Source organism: Lethenteron reissneri, chromosome 39 (genome assembly GCF_015708825.2).
Source record: "Lethenteron reissneri isolate LAM-NWPU_2019-01 chromosome 39, ASM1570882v1, whole genome shotgun sequence".
Lineage (NCBI taxonomy): Eukaryota > Metazoa > Chordata > Hyperoartia > Petromyzontiformes > Petromyzontidae > Lethenteron > Lethenteron reissneri.
The window spans coordinates 3,132,034-3,147,571 of NC_083817.1; the positions used below are offsets into that span (position 1 = coordinate 3,132,034).

At 50.4% G+C, this 15,538-nt stretch overlaps 1 protein-coding gene across 2 annotated transcripts in view; it reads right to left on the reverse strand.

Annotated features, from left to right (window-relative positions):
• The window catches only part of LOC133351833 (uncharacterized), a 34,078-nt gene that overhangs the window by 1,303 nt on the left and 17,237 nt on the right, over positions 1-15,538 (reverse strand). The window contains exons 17-24 of one of the 2 annotated variants that reach the window (XM_061567381.1): positions 10,892-10,974; positions 10,159-10,257; positions 9,101-9,197; positions 6,919-7,004; positions 5,502-5,641; positions 3,584-3,778; positions 3,097-3,179; positions 66-817 (exon numbers count right to left, since the gene is read on the reverse strand). In XM_061567381.1, the coding sequence (XP_061423365.1) occupies positions 66-817; positions 3,097-3,179; positions 3,584-3,778; positions 5,502-5,641; positions 6,919-7,004; positions 9,101-9,197; positions 10,159-10,257; positions 10,892-10,974 (1,535 nt within the window). Of the gene's footprint in view, positions 1-65; positions 818-3,096; positions 3,180-3,583; positions 3,782-5,501; positions 5,642-6,918; positions 7,005-9,100; positions 9,198-10,158; positions 10,258-10,891; positions 10,975-15,538 lie in introns of both variants that reach the window. The other variant, XM_061567380.1, reaches the window with a different exon arrangement.

A 15,538-nucleotide genomic window follows, 5' to 3' on the forward strand; every position in this document is an offset into this window, starting at 1 on the left:
GATCTCACGGTGACAGATGCAAACCTATTGCTAGAAGATGTTCGCTGGTCGAACCCCATGCTTGCCTCTGCGAGTGAGTGCGCGCTGTTGAGCCGAAAGCCGTTCGCTGTCGGGCGGCGTGCAGTCGCTGTGCCTCCAGATCGCGACACGGCGGGCTTGATACGATGAGGCACTGTCTGATCGCCCTGGGGCCATCTCTTTGGTGTTGTTGCGGTTTGGCCGGTCACCCCCATCGCTGTAATTGGCACTGCCTCCTGGATAGCCATGTGTGATCTGGTCTGCCTCTGTCCTGTCGGGGCTACGCGGCTGTGACTCACTTTCTCTTGGCCCTAGGGGTGGTTTTCCACTTTCATCCGTCTCGTGCTGTCCTGATCCACTTTCTACTTGAACAGGGTGTCCTGACAAACGGTCCACTGGACCAATGGTGCCTGAACCACTCTCCACCAGTCCAGGGTTCTGTAAACCGTTCTCCACCAGTATGGTATCTCTTGAATGACTCTCCATTTGCTGAGGGTCTCCTGAACCACTCCCCACTAAAACACTATCTACTGGACTATTCTCTACTGGACTTGCATCTCCTGAAACGCTGTGTAATTGCCCTCGGTCTCCTGACCCATTCCCCACTTGCTCAAGGTCTCCTAAACAGCTTTGCACTGGATCAACATCTCCTGAACCACCACCACCACCGCTATTCACTGATCTGGGGCCTCCAGAAGCATTGTCCACTGGCGCCGTTCCACGTTGTTCCTCTCGTCCGTCAGGTTTGCGGTTCGTTTGGCCCGACTCTTCTTCTTCCACAGCGGGCAGGGTGACCACGCTGTCAGGCGGGCGGGGAGAGTAAACGACATTGAACACGAGGCCCTCGGCAGCATCGCAAAATTCCACAACAACCGGACAGCACAACGATACAACTCCCTCTTGATTTGATTAATTAGTCACGATTCAGGATCGCAGTTCGATTGAGTCAAGAATCATATTTTTTTGTTGTTTGCCGAGTGGCTTAGAGGTCGGAGCGCTGAGCTGGTGCCTCTCAATTCATGGAATTAAATCCAGGCAGCCACCTGTGATTCAACCACATTCTCAGGTGTGGCGAGTTAGTGGTCTTAGTCTGGTCACCGATGACTGCATAATAACCATCAAATTAGTTTAGTTTTTTACAACTTGCTTTGACAACATTTCAGCCCTAAGAATTAAACTATCAGTTTCACCATCATGTGACAAACACCTCTCTTTGTCGCAGTGGGGTGTGAAAGCGCTGCCCCCTAGTTTTGATAGGTCACTTGAGATGTCAGAAGTAGTTCTGAAGTATCTGCTTCCACAGGCCGTTCTCTGACAAGGGGTGGTCCACTGCACTGAGACTTCTGAATTTTCTTTGACTCGTGACATGGTAAAAGCACAATTTGGAGAAAATTGCGGGGGGAAAAAACAATATAGTGTGCCAGTTACTTACGCAAGAAAGCCTCACCGACTCTCAAATCTTTTCAAGAGCGTACTGTATATGGGTGTTTGGCCTATTCCGTGCATAAGTGCAGCATTTGGAAGGAAATCGGAGAAGTCAGAGAAAAGTCACGCTTCTTAGAGCATATCAGCACTGCCACTTCCTGGCAACCTTGCAGTGCCTCTAGTGGCTGCAGGGGTCACATGAACTCATTACAAGCAACATACAGTGCAGGAATAAAAAATATATACATTTTAATAATAAACTCTTAAATGCACTATTCGGTTCCCGTATCGTGAGCATCAGAATCGATTTGAATTGATGAATGAATGCATCTTTGCCTGCCTAGAGAACACAAGGCTGACCATTACTCCCAAATCCTATTTTAAAGACGGATTTAACCATCGCCTCGTTTCTGTTGTAATATATTCCTCCAATAAATAACAATCAGTCGTGTCACTTGCGGCTGTTGTTTGTTTTTGTTTATGAATTTCGTCCAAGCTCGGCACTGTTTGATTTGGCCATTGTTCTCAGCGCGAGTTAAGCCCGTTGTTTTTAGCGGTTGAACTAATTTCCCCCTATCCATCTTTTCCTCGGTGTACCTCTTGGCCCCTTTAGTAGCGTGCACGAATCCTAGCGTGCCCATGGGAGGGCTCATATTCCAGTCAAATCTATTATTCCATTAACCTCTGTTCCTAAACGGTGTTCCCGTACCCAGGAATAGTGCGTTCCGACACGAGAGGCTGGCCCCGCGCGTTTCAGCTGCAAGCCGCCTTTTAAAATTCCACAGCGCCGCCGCCCCCTTAACAGGGGACATCTCGGCGTGACTCCCGACAAAACGAAAGCGTCGAGGCTTGGCCTCGGCTTCACGTGGAGCCTCCACAACGCGGGCCTATTGGCCCACGTGCACGGCAGCCTCGCGATGCACCGACGGGGGAACGCACCCCAAGAATCTCCACTATTTATGAGCGCGCGGCGGATGGAGCGCAGCCTCCCGTGGGTGGGCGGATTTCTTTTCGTTGCTCCGTTCAAGGAACCGCCACGGCCTGGATGCAGAAATCGCGCCAGCGTCGATGCAACGGCGTCTATGACCATGCGGCCAATCCCAGTGGATCTTGGAAGCTAAGCAGAGTTCTTGCCTGATTAGTATTTGGATGAGAGACTGTAGACTTGGGCTTGGGCCTCTTAAAACCAGTCTTGGTACTCAGTGAGGTATTTCTGGGTAAACAACTAGAATTATTATTTGTTCCAATATTTCATCCCACGTCTCTCTCTTGCAGGAGTCACTGCCAAAAGTGGCAGTGGATTCTGGACTGGTGAAACAAATGTTCCAGTAATGTCCCGGCCAGCCTCTCGTGAAGCTGGTTGGGTGGGTGTAGTACACGCCTGGCCCCTGTGAGGTGGCCAGAAGATGTCAGTTCAACAATCGCTTCTTGAATCCATCTGTGGCGGAGCCTTGAGCGTTACCCCCTTGCATGCGTGCATTTTCTTCAGGAATTTCCGATTTCCTTTTCCACTTGCCAATCGCTCACGAATAGAATTGGCCAAACTTCCAAAAACAGCACCTTCCTGACAAAGAAGTCTTAAGACGCAGTGAAAACTTCCTGGGTAAATAAAGGATGTTATTATTTTTTACGTTGAGTGAAAGCTCATCCTACCTGGGAGGCCCTCCTGGTGCACATGCCTCCGGATGAGATCGGTCAGGCAAGATGCTTGGGACCGAGGAGGAGTCAGCTGAGTCCTGGTAAAAAACAAAACAAAACAAAACTCAAATATTAAGCCAGTGGGCTTTATTGCCAGCAGAGGGGTAGTGCAGCAATTTCCATTGAATTGTATGATGCTGCATCGTCTATGCACCCCGCCTCCAACGACCCTTCACTGACCAACGTGGTGACGTTGGTCAAATTACCCACCGCAATTTCGCACGCCACGGTGAGGCCCTCATCCAGCAGCAGATCGACAAAACGACTCTACATGTGCAATGAGTTGGTAAATACCGCGTTGGGCCCGACACGATAACTATTCGATCGTGTAACTGCGCAAACAAAAAAGCACCAGCTCGGCCTTTCCCACAGTTTAGATTTCCCCCTTTGCCTCTGTCGTGGTTTGGGTCCGTGTGCCGTGACTCAGCCAGGGTGGCCGTACATGAGCCGGGAGTGTTGGTATTGGTTTGGAGGTCCCACGCCTCGCCGTGTTTGGCCGGGAAGAAGAGAGCAGTCGGGAGGTGGAAGGTCGTATGCCACGGGGTCGCGGGGTCGTGTCTCCGCGCGAGTTTGAGGGCTGCTGCTGCTGCTGCTCCTCCTGCTGTTGCTTCTGCTGTTGTTGTTGCTGCTGCTGTTGCTGCTGCGGGTAGGGACCGGTACGCGAGGCAGAAACGGAAGCACGCTTAAACAACGCGCCGGCATCTACGCGGCGGTCCGTGGCGGCGCAAATCGATTCACCAGCATCGCAGCAGATGTGAATTACTTCTGTAAATGAGGCCAAACCTTTTTTTTTCACAGTTTAAATTTCAATAATAATGAACAAAAACCTTTGAAAACAGCGAGCGAAAAAAATCTGCCATTCTTTTTTGGGGAAATACGATTAAATATTTTAATTAAGAGCCTTCAAAACCTTTTTTAAAAATACAAAAGGAATAACAGAGAGGGGCTGTGCGCTGCTGAGACATTGATAAGTTGCCGAAACAATCGGCCGTTGCTGGTTCACCGCCCCTCACGCGGTTACGTCTCGCGAGCGCTGCGCAGCGCTGCAAGGAAGGCCCGCTTGCACGCGATATTAATACCACCTCGTCAGGCTCTCTGACAAGCAATAATAAAGCAGAGAAAGAAAACAAAGGCATCCGAGATGGGGGCTGCCTTTCTGCTTCCTCTGGAGTCGGAGTGGCTCTGTGGGGGTTTTCGTTCCCGTGCCACAAGACGGGGAACCCTTAAAGGTCACGCGTGGCCCCAGACCGTCGCACGGCCCCCAGACCGTCACATCCCACCGCAGCGCATCCCGCACGGGAATGTCCCGGCCCGTCGCGCCGTATTGCGTTCCCAGCCACCGCACACTTGGCCGGGCCTGGTGCGGAAATATAGAGTTTCTCATATTCCATGTTCCTACGAAAATATATCTGCACCAAAAAAAAAGATTTTTTTTTTCATTCTGCATTAACTCTGTATGGAACTATTTAAACCTTTTCATATTTTTCATTATTTTTTTTATATGCCACGGCAATTTTACAATAAACCGTCTGGGCTGCAGCCATCTGCGGCAATGTCACTGCTCATTTTAACAATAGTGGGGGGGGGGGGGACCAACACGTGCCGTACATTTAAATGCATCCTCTCATCCTGACGGAAAGACATTGGCTTTGCGAATAACTCTCTTGCGTAACGTGAGCTGCCGCTCTGCCCCGGTGCGCGGTTTAAAGGAGGAGCCGAGCCCCCCCCCCCCCCCCCCCCCCCCCCAGTCATGGCGGGTGGCCTGCGTTCTCGCTGGGGGTGGCCTCGGGAACATCCATCTCACGCGAAGCCGGCAATTACGGGGCTCCCGAATCACTTCAGACATTCGTGACAGACTGCGGCTACCGTCTCGGAGCAGAGCGAAGGGGAGAAAAAAAGAGTGAAGGAAGGAGAGAGAAAAAACCCACGGGCTCTACCGCCGAGCGATGGTGGAGGGTGGAAGACTGCACACCGCTCGGAAGGCATTTTCTGGGAGATTTGAGAAACAAAAGGATGCATTTAAAAAGACTTCCTGCTCGGAGACGATGTGCACCACCTGCAATTATGCTGTTTGAACCGGCTTCTTTCCCCTTCAAGCTCTCACTTTAATTTAGCTGTAACCACGCAGGAAACTGAAGCCCGGGTTTAATGATCCCTGGACGACGCGCGCGGATCAAAGACTCGCCCTGCCGATGCGGCAGGGCCCAAGCACAGACCCAGCCTCGTGCTTATGCAAGACCAGGCCCTTGCAAGGCCATTGCTGTTTTTTGGTGGCAGCTGTCGTCTCGAATGCACGGCACACGTTTGCGAGCGCACAAGAGCGCGGCATGGCTTGGTACTAACGGCACCGAGGAGCGCACCTCCATGACGAGCTGCGCGTAATTTAGTTCCGTCGCTCCGGTCGCTGACCCCGACCTCACCGCTGACCCAGATCCAGTCTCTGACCCAGACTCAAGACCTCCGCTCCTTGCCGTTAGGCTCCTCCGGCTCGCTCCATCATCTGCATGGAAACCACGAGCCGTCATTTATTAAATTGCGCATTAAAATTCCACTTTTACACAAACGGATTCATGCTCCATTCAACTAAGTGCTCAATTAGCTCACAATAGCCACCTGATGCCCGGGGCAGAACCCACGAGCGTGCGTGCTTGGGCAGCGCTAATCAAACGCACGTAGCCCCCGTCTGACGCGTATAAAAAAACTAAAAGGGGGAGGTGGTCACTCGCGCTCCTTGAGTGGCTTCAACGTTTAAAGGCGCTGCTTGCGTTGTGACTCCTTCAACAGTCGCGTAGCTTTCGGATGTGCAGGCAGTGGCAACCGCATCAGGGACTCATGAGCTAGAGCGGCCCAGGCGGTGGGCAATAAATAGGGGGAAATTTAACAAGGTGAGGGGGGGGGGCCATGTCATTCTTTGCACAAATGCCCATGTCAGCCATGCTCCACCACTGTCCCTCAAGTTGCCTATTGCATGGTGTGCTTAGAAAGCAGAGGCTGCCCGTAGTTGTTTCTGTACGGCTCTCTCCGATGCGTTTTCAGGTTGCAGCGCAAGTTGTTCGGAGCATTGCCTGGCATTTCGTTCCACGTGCTGGGAGATTATTTAGGAGCGTGGAGTAAAACGTCGGACATCATGCCAAACAACACGCTGTAAAACCTGAAAATACATTGGAGAGTTCATTAACACATGGGCTCAATGCTTGTGAACGCGTGGCCTGGCACGGTGAGCGTGCAGCCCCATCTGCTGACGGCCACCTGCCGGACTACAGGAGCCTCCTCTGTAGTTGTTCGTCCTCCACGGTGTTGTTTACGATATGGATGCTGAACATCTTTTAGTATTTTTCCGTTCCCTACGTTTTACTCCGATTTATTTTCTTTCTCCGGCGCTGTTTAGTTTAGACAGTTTTCTCCGAGTCACAATTATTGTGCCATGTGCATCGTCTTTTAAACACACGGCTTTTCTTTTTTGTTTTCTTTTAGATTATTTTTTTTAAACGCCTTCACATTTTCATTGCGCCCAACTTTGAACAGGAAACCTAAAGCTGCAGAGACCCGGTTTGTTTAAGTGACCTTTTGACCTTCCAAGCTCAGCGATGGAAGGATGGGAGGGGTTGCGGGGAGGGGGCAACAGCGGTTGTGGGAGGCCCAGGGGGCGGTTTGGCGAAGCGGTGAGAGGACCTACGTGGTGCAGGCCCTCCCAAACTCTAACCATGGTGACATCTCCTCGGAGAGAGAGAGAGTGGGGGGGGGGGTGTGATTGTGGCTTCGTGAGGCCACCCTCGCCTGCAGACGCGAAGCTTCTGGGCGAGTCCGTTCCGGTCCGGGTGACGGAGCAGTCCTCCCAAGGTGTGGCGATGCTCAGGGTAACCCTGTCGAGGGATGCAACGTGCTCACTCAGCATCGCAACAACGTCAAAATCAAATGACGCTGAGGTTTCGAAAGTCAATGATGTCACATGGGATAGGGTACTTGGTGTATTTAGAGATTGCTGAAGTACAATTTTAAAAGGCTGTGTTTTTGGCCCTTCTATGCTGCAATTGTGCTCAGGGTCAAATGTCATACATAATATGAAGACATTTCCATTTGTGAACACTTACAGCTGTGTGTGCACCACCTTACAGTGGAGAAAATACCCAGAAAATGTCACACTTCAAAACATGTATATATTATATACTGTACACTCGGGGCAAATATGTTATATGCCCTCCAAAGTGTATTCATTGCATGTCAATACAAACAAAATGTTGAATTCCCAAAGTCCCGAGAAGCTGAATCAAGTGAACAAGAAAAAAACATTTGTTTTTGTGCAGTTATCGGTAAACCGAGCAGAGACCATGAACTCAATACAAAAGAAAACCCAATTTAATCACGGGTTTGCCTCTTTGATTCGAGAATTCAGGGTCTGTGTTACTGGCTCAGTACTCTGACCATGTCTTCCGGACCCTGAGCCACCCACCCAGCACGGTGCACCGTGTACATGCTGTCAGCGGAAACAAGCTACGGTACAAAGTGGCAGCACGTCTGAGCGCCTGCATGCGCCGTCGCGATTGGCTACAGAATTGCAGCGTGGGCCCCGTTAGGTTTTTGCGTCGGACGTGCTAGGCCGTGGTAGTTGGAGCTCGAAAGCTGCATTTTTCCAAATGAAAAGCCCAACGGTGGCCAGGGTGACCTTCAAAAGGGGCCCAGAATAAACACGTCTGCTGTGGCCCGGGTGATTGATTGGCTGATAGAAAAATAAGCTGGAGGCGTGGTGCTGACTTTTTTACGGCCTTGTTTCATCTGGGAGCCGAAACATTTTGAAAGGGTTGAAAGAAACAGGTCACTAACAACCATTCCCCCTCCACCCTGCCCCCACTGGCCCCAACCACATCGCCCCCCCCCCCTTACACCCGCAGTAGAGCCGTCAGGGTGCTGGGCCCCACTGCCTGGGCAGGGCCACCCGTGCTCGCTTACTTGTGCTCCTCCACACGGAGGAAGCGGAAAGGGGTCAGGGGTCAGAGTGGGCACATGAGTTAAACCACGCCGGCCGAAGCGGGGCGTTTGTTTGGCTTTCCCTGCCGCCAAGTGGTCTGTGATCGGAATGCCGCATCCATGCAGAGGGCCTCTGGGAATCGTGGTGGTTGTGGCGCAAGGCGTAAACTTCCCACCAGGAAGAAAAGGAAAGCCATCACCGCCACTGATACCACCACTGAGGGCCTGTGCGGTTTCCAGGTTTTTTTTTGTTGTTGTTCGGCTTCAGGAAAAAAATGTTTCCTCTTGATCACAGGTTTGTCCCCGAGTGCCGCTCTGTGGCCGGCGGGCGTAAATGTCCTCGAGTGGAATTTACACTTTGGTTGATTCTTACAATCGGCCACTGTTCTGCGTAGAGTCATGACGCTCGCCAACTGAGGGTCTCGCCAATGTTATAGAGCAATATGAAGGAGTGAAAAACGACCAGTTCCTCAGGCTTCATGTTAGTTTTTGCACTGTTGTTGATGTGTTCTTGCATTCAATCAAATCCTCCTGAATACACCCAGTTTTCATCCTAACTCAGAAGTAAAGGTGATTAAGCCTGGTTAGTGCTTGGATGAGAGCCTTATTAAAAATACCAGGTGTTGCAGGCTTGAGCTTGAGTGGCTGAAAGCATTGGATTTTTGAATCTATCATTATGGAGCTTTGAGTGTCACTCCCTTGTATGCATTGGTTTTCTCTGGGTACTTTGGTTTCATTCCACGTGCCAAAACTCATGGATAGAAATGGCCAAACTTACTAAATACAGGACCGTCCTGAATATTTGTCTTGATACTAAAATGAGATTTCTCGGGGTAAAAACAAAGGGCGTTGTTATTCGTGCCAACATTTAATCCCAGACCTTCCTTTTGCAAGACTCCACCGTCAAAAAAGGCAGCGGACTGCGGCCTGGTCGAACAAACGTTCCAGCGGAACCTAGCGACCTGAGTTCGATTCGTCTGAGTGAGCCACATGCCTGTCCCCAGTCGCGGCTGAAGGCCTCCACTGGCCAACGTGAGCGTCCCAGGTCATGTCGGCCAGGCGCAGCCCACGATAGCAGCCGCCCACACGTGCTGCAACGGACAATCAGCTGAATTAGGTTGTTATCTCATGGGGTGTTTGAGCAATCTATTCGCGTGTTCAGAATATTTCCGTAATGAGAGCATATGTTTTTTGTTGACAATCTCGTAAAGATTGCTTCAAATATTTTAAAAGAATAGAAGACAGATACGATGGCACTTTTTGGATCAAAGAAAATGTAATTGGTACGGTGCAAACATTTGACGAAAAATGGTTTAAGAAAAACAAATCACCTACTTTATGTTATGATTTTATCGTGTTACAACACGTAATATTAAAACAGTTTTATAAAAAATATAGTTTCTAATTCATTCGTGGATAAATGGCTGACATTCCTAACAAGCTGTGCAAGGCGCGCTTAAACCCAATCACTTTACCCTCTCTGTAAATCTGTTCTCAACTCAATTCAGAATCAACAGTTATGTGGGTAAGGAGGTGGTGGAGGGGGAGGGGCAGTAGTGATGGTTGTGGTGGTGGTGGTGGTTGTGGGAGTTGTCGTAGTAGTAGTAGAGGTAGTTGTGGTGGCAACGGCAGTGATGTTGGTGGTGATTGTAGTGGCGGTGACGGCGATGATCGTGGTCGTGATGGTGGCAGCAGTCATGTTGTGGCAGTGGTGGTTGTAAAGTTGGTCATAGTGGTGGTGACGCACTGTGCTATGAACCTGGCGACCGGAGTCTCTTCCTACTCACAACAAACATCGGTAATTAATATCTGAACTGGTCCTGGACCTCCCCTAGGTCCACTCAGCCTGAATGTTTACCTGATGCGGTGTGTAAACATCAGCATTGGGGTGACAAAGGTGGCCGGAAGCGGTGTTGGCCACCCAAACCCTCGTGGGCCGTGCCGGCCTTAATAGGTGCCGCCTCCTAACAGCACTTGCCCCAACAGTCCGTTAAGGGATACACAGGGGATCTTTGTCTTAGGTGGCCTTAGTCGTGGTGGTGACGTGCTCACCTGCAGGTGTCTGCAGAAGCACGAGTCCCACGCCAGGCCTGGGCAGTGCCACAATCCGCCCCAATAGCTGAGGGCCCATCAGCACGAGGTCCCCCAATGCTGCCGAGAGGAAGGAGAGGGTTGCGAGATAGAGCCACACTTGTTGCGGTTACCACCGTCAGCTGCGAAACCTCATGGGTCACAAAAAAAGTGTACGATTGTCATATCAGTGGCATAGATATTTGAGTGCGTAGGCGGTGCAACTGCACCGAGGCCCACAGGCAAGAAAGGACCAGGCGTGGGCTAGAAATGGGGTTGAAATGGAAAAGGGGCCCTATTCAACCCTTGCACCAGGCCCAGGATCAATGGTGCATCGTTACGTGCTTAACGTTTGACCATTTCTGTGTTAAAGGCTGTTTATACATGCGAGAGGAAATTATAGTATCCAGAAAGAAAAAAAACTTCTTCTACGGAGACAACTCTGAAAGACTAACACAGACGGGTATATGCCATATCCTGGCAACCATGCCGCCCAGTAGGTTTATGATCTACCATGAGTTGAATAACTATAAAGTGCACAGGCGGTGCAACTCCACTGGGGCTCACGTTCTGGCAGGGCCCATGTAAAGAGGGAGAGCGGGGGGGGGGGGCAGGTTATATTGGGACAAGGGGCCCCCGTGCCAAACACGCTACCACCGATGCCACCGAACGAGATTTCGAAAGTGTGCAGGCGGCGTGGGCCGTGCTCACTCACCAGGACGCCTTCGCTCCCGGGACTGAGCGAGGCCCGGAATTGCGCTCCGTGCGCGCGGCTTTCCGCGGAGGGGGCTCCGCAGGCTGAGGGAAGGGGAACGGAGGGGTCACCAGGGGCAGGGTTACTTGCTGGCCACGGCGTTGGGCCAAAAAAATGTGACTTCAAGATGTGCGCAATTCCTTACAGTGGGCCGACTAACAGCACCCAACTCCAATTAATTTATATTTTTGTTAAGTATCATTTGTTTTTCTAAAGGGGTTTGGCAATGTTGTGGGATTGGCGGTGGGGCCAGTGGCGGCTTGTGCGGGGGGGGGGTGCATTTCCAAAAGCATCTGCGTCAAATACACCGTGGCATCTTTTTAAAGAGGAGGCCCCACTGCCTGCGAGTTGTTTGACCCAAAAATGTGTGACTTCAATCCGTGGGTAAACACACGCCACCGGTGTTGTTCTTCTTCAACCTCGAGACAATTATCCCGTCCGGTTGCGAGGGACGGAAACGGAGGCAGGACTGCTCTTTCCCGCTCCGAGCCTGTGCGTGAGCTGGCCGTGCGGCAGCTGGGAAGGCAGCGTCTGCACGGGGATGATCCCGGAGGAAATCGGATCGGCGTGCGTTGAGCTCCCAACTAAAACAATGACTTCACCTCCTGCTCCGCGACTCTCGGGCCCGGGGGTGACGGCACTCGCTGACGCCGATCAGCTGCTCGCCAAGCAGAGCCCAGCGACCCCCCCCCACCCCCCCGGCTGTGCAGGGTGCCGCGTTTTATGGCTCCGTTACCCCAGCCGCCCGTGCTGCTGAATCCGTGCCCCTGTTCAAGTCCAGGCTCAAGACCTGTCACTTCTCTGGTGCCTATGGGCGACTCATACGTATCATATAGCGAACCTGGTCAACTGAGTTCGATTCGCAAGCATTGCAGACTGCAGTGGTGATATATGAATGGGTCCTGCTCCCTCTTCCAACTTCACCGACCTTCACTGATCAGCATGGTGACGTACGGTCAAACAAACTCATCTAGCAGTGGACTTACAAAAGGGGCAGTTTTATATACTTGAGAAGCGTATATTTAGAATGCTATATGAATCCCAGTTGTGTTGAAGTGATGTTCAAAGAAAAGCGGATAACCGAATTAATGTAACAGGAGGGACACCAACGGAGTGTTTCACGAAGTGTCACCTACAATGTCATTGGAGGTCAGATCACCGGGGCCATGATGATAACAATGATGGCCATAACAAAGGTGGCTACTGCGTTGGTCCCGAAGATGCTGATGAGCTGACATGTTCTGTTGTACATCACCTCGTCTGCGCCGATGACTCGAGATAACGGGGTTATGGGTGGGCGTGGGGGGATTGGACGGCACAAGTGGCTGCGAGCCTGGTGAGTGATCATCTCGCCGCTCAGCAAAGATGGATTCCCGCTGGACTAGGAGAACTGGGAGGTGCCGTATAACGATGCATCGATTCGTTGAATTTATTTTAAAAAACGCACATTCTTTACGCTGATGATACAGACATCGAATCGTGCTCTTGAGAATCTATTATTTACGATGTATGACATGTGAATGTTACATGTGGGCTAATGGAGTGAGTAAAAACTTGGCAGAAGAAAAACTTGCAAGGTGGAGAAAACTTAACACAACAATGAATCTATTCTTGAATTGAATAACAGTGACATGCCCGGCCATGGGGGTTGGAAAGGTAGTGGAGTGGTTAATGCACCGTGCTATAAACACGGCAACCTGAGTTAAATTCCCGGTCATGGCTAACATCAGTGGTGAGTAATATATCTGAAACACGCTGGGTACCCCCCCCCCCCCTTAACCAACCCGCACTGACCAATGTGGCGAAATATGATCATGAGCGCGTGGAGACCTTCATGAGCCAGTTGCTGAATAAGGGGAATGTGCAGCGACTACGACTCCTGGCTGCCTGGCCACGGATGCTGGGACAGGGCGGCCAAATAAGAGAGCTCGGACCAGGAATCTGGGAGGCCAGGTCACGTGACCTTGCCGAGGCAGATTAAGCCTCACCAGCTGTCAAGGTCATGCACCCAGAATGAGCTTATCATGGAATTAAAATAACAAAAGAAATAAAAACAGAGAAGATTCATTATCGAGAATTCATCCGCAGTGCTTGCGGCGGCATGCAGCGGCTTTAGCGGTCGTGAACAAAAGTCACTTGAAATACATAATCGTGATATTAGAACGATAACAATCATTGGTACTACTCTTTTAAAAATAGCCTGCATAAAAGTGGATAAAACCAAAGAAAATATATAATTTCCATGTTTTGTTTGAATCATATTCAATCTTCATGATCTGCAAACTGCTCAAATACGCCATTGGCGGCATGCGGAGTGGGCAATTGCGTTTTAAAACGGCGCCATGAGTGGCCCAGTGGATTTCCTTACAGTAAAAAAACAGCAACCTTTTTTTGTTGTTGCCACGGTTGTCTTTCTTTTCCCTACGCCCTTTGCCGAACCCTGTTCTGAGAGGTCTGCGTCATGCGCCGGCGGATGAAAGGGATATGTTGTGAGATTTGTTCGGAAATCCTGGACCCAATGCATAGCTGAACAGTCCCAGAAGGTTGACTGCCGGGCCCGTTTTCTCAGCGGTGCAGACGAGGAGCCTCGCCGAGGCCGCCTTAGCAGCTCGATCGCGGTACCACCGTCGCCTAAATGTGGTTCGCGGTCGGTGGTGGCCACGCCGAAAACTGGGCCTGAAACTTGGGCCATGATTTTTTTTTTGGGTTTTGTATGCAGCTGTTGGTCCCCTGTGCTGGTGTGTGCGTGTTGACTTTAAGAATTGAGAGCATATGTCCTGCCATGGCTGGGGATCAGCCAGAGTAACCCGTTACATCAGAGAACACACATGGGCAAGGCAAGATTGCACGACCCGATTAACGCGGCCATTAGAAATCCGCGGAGGCACAAACTTTAGCCGTTTTTATTTTATTTTATTTAGCCACTCACAAGAGGAGAGGAGAAATGGTCTACACTGAACCACCAACTCACCATTCATACAAACAGAAAACTGTTCCACAAGGATCGGCCTGGCAATTCTGAAATGCACCTTGTTTATTGTGCCACAACGGGGCAGTTTGTTTTCCCTCCTCTTTCCCAGACATTATCCTCGGTGCCTTAGGCTGGCTCTGCAAGTTTGAGCCATGCCAGTCAATGGGTAGAAGTCATAACGCTGAAATATTTTGTTTTCTTCATCACTTAAGTACCATGGTTTTGCATTTTTAGTTACGTAAACTTTCACTGGCAGTAGTTTGTTTTTGTTTTGTTCAACAACAATTTATAACTAAACAAACAGAATGATAAAAAGGTGATGTGGTTGGTGATTTATGAGACTTTAATACTGACCAGTTTCTCACTATCCCCAGTGTCTATGCGGCATGTGCATGCGGCGGTGTATTTCCACAGTGGAACATGGGTGTTAGACGATGATGGGTGTGTGTGTGTGCGCAAATGCATGTCCGCCCTCTGCGACATTTCCTTTTAATCTTTTAATGACTCTAAGTGCGGTCTCGTTTTCTGGACAGGAGCAATCTTGATGCCATTTTCTGTCTTATTTGTCCAGTAGCCGGCATTTACTGGTCCTTGATTCATCGTGAGATTCCGTGCCTAATCGCCGCCGCGGCTTTGTGTGGGTAAATATAAAAAAAAAATCGGTGTCGCGAGCTTTCAGAGACGCGATCTCATGGCCTGGAATAGTTACTTTGCAGTCTCTGCCCCGCAGCGTTATGCCTCAATAGATCAGGGAGGCATAGACCAGTCTAATAAGGGAACGGCGACGGTGTCTTTAGAATGAGCGACCGAGGTAGGGGGTAGGGGGTGGGGTACTTAGCGAAGTTGAAACATTGGCATTGCGCCTGGGGATGAGATGTTTAGTTGGGCGAGTGGACTGGACTCCTCACCGCCCCCACCAACATCGCCAAGTTGCACGTGGTAATCCATGGCCTACGGTAAAGTAGCCCTGCGGCATCAGTGGAGCACTTAAGAAAGGTGCTGGCTATGAAAACCAGAGACAAGAAGTAGCCAAAGACTGAGAGGGCAATGAAGAGGAGCAATGGTTTGGAGGCAGGGCCTCACTGGCTAGCCCAGCATTGACCAGACCCCTCACTCAGCATCCAAACGCTTATTTTGACTTTTTTGTTTGTATAATGTCCAACAAAATTACATATTTTTGTACGGTTTTGTACACTCCGTCGTGTCATTTGAATATAATTTGCCTAAATATATCGATTCTCCCATGCACTTTTTGATGCATGAAAGCGAGCGCAAGAAATAATTTCTATCGCTTAATTGACGCGTCGCTGCGTGACAACCCCTAACACGAATTAACTATCCAACGAGTATTAACCCTTTCACTGGACCTAATCCTAACCCTGGGGGCTTTGCCCTGGTGCCCTTTTTTATTTCTGGTTCACGTTTCACTTTAGGTATTCACAGGGGCTGAGGTTGCTCCGCAAACCCAGGAGGGCTTCCCTTTTGGGATCTGGTGTGCACTGCCACCTTGTGGCTTGGTTGTGTGTAGTCGTGAGGGCAGAGTGCAGTGTACAGCCTTAGGGGCCATACATTTAGTACGTAGGGAGGGTTAACCCAAATGCGTACGCTTGCGTATGGGGGGGTCTACTGACAATGTA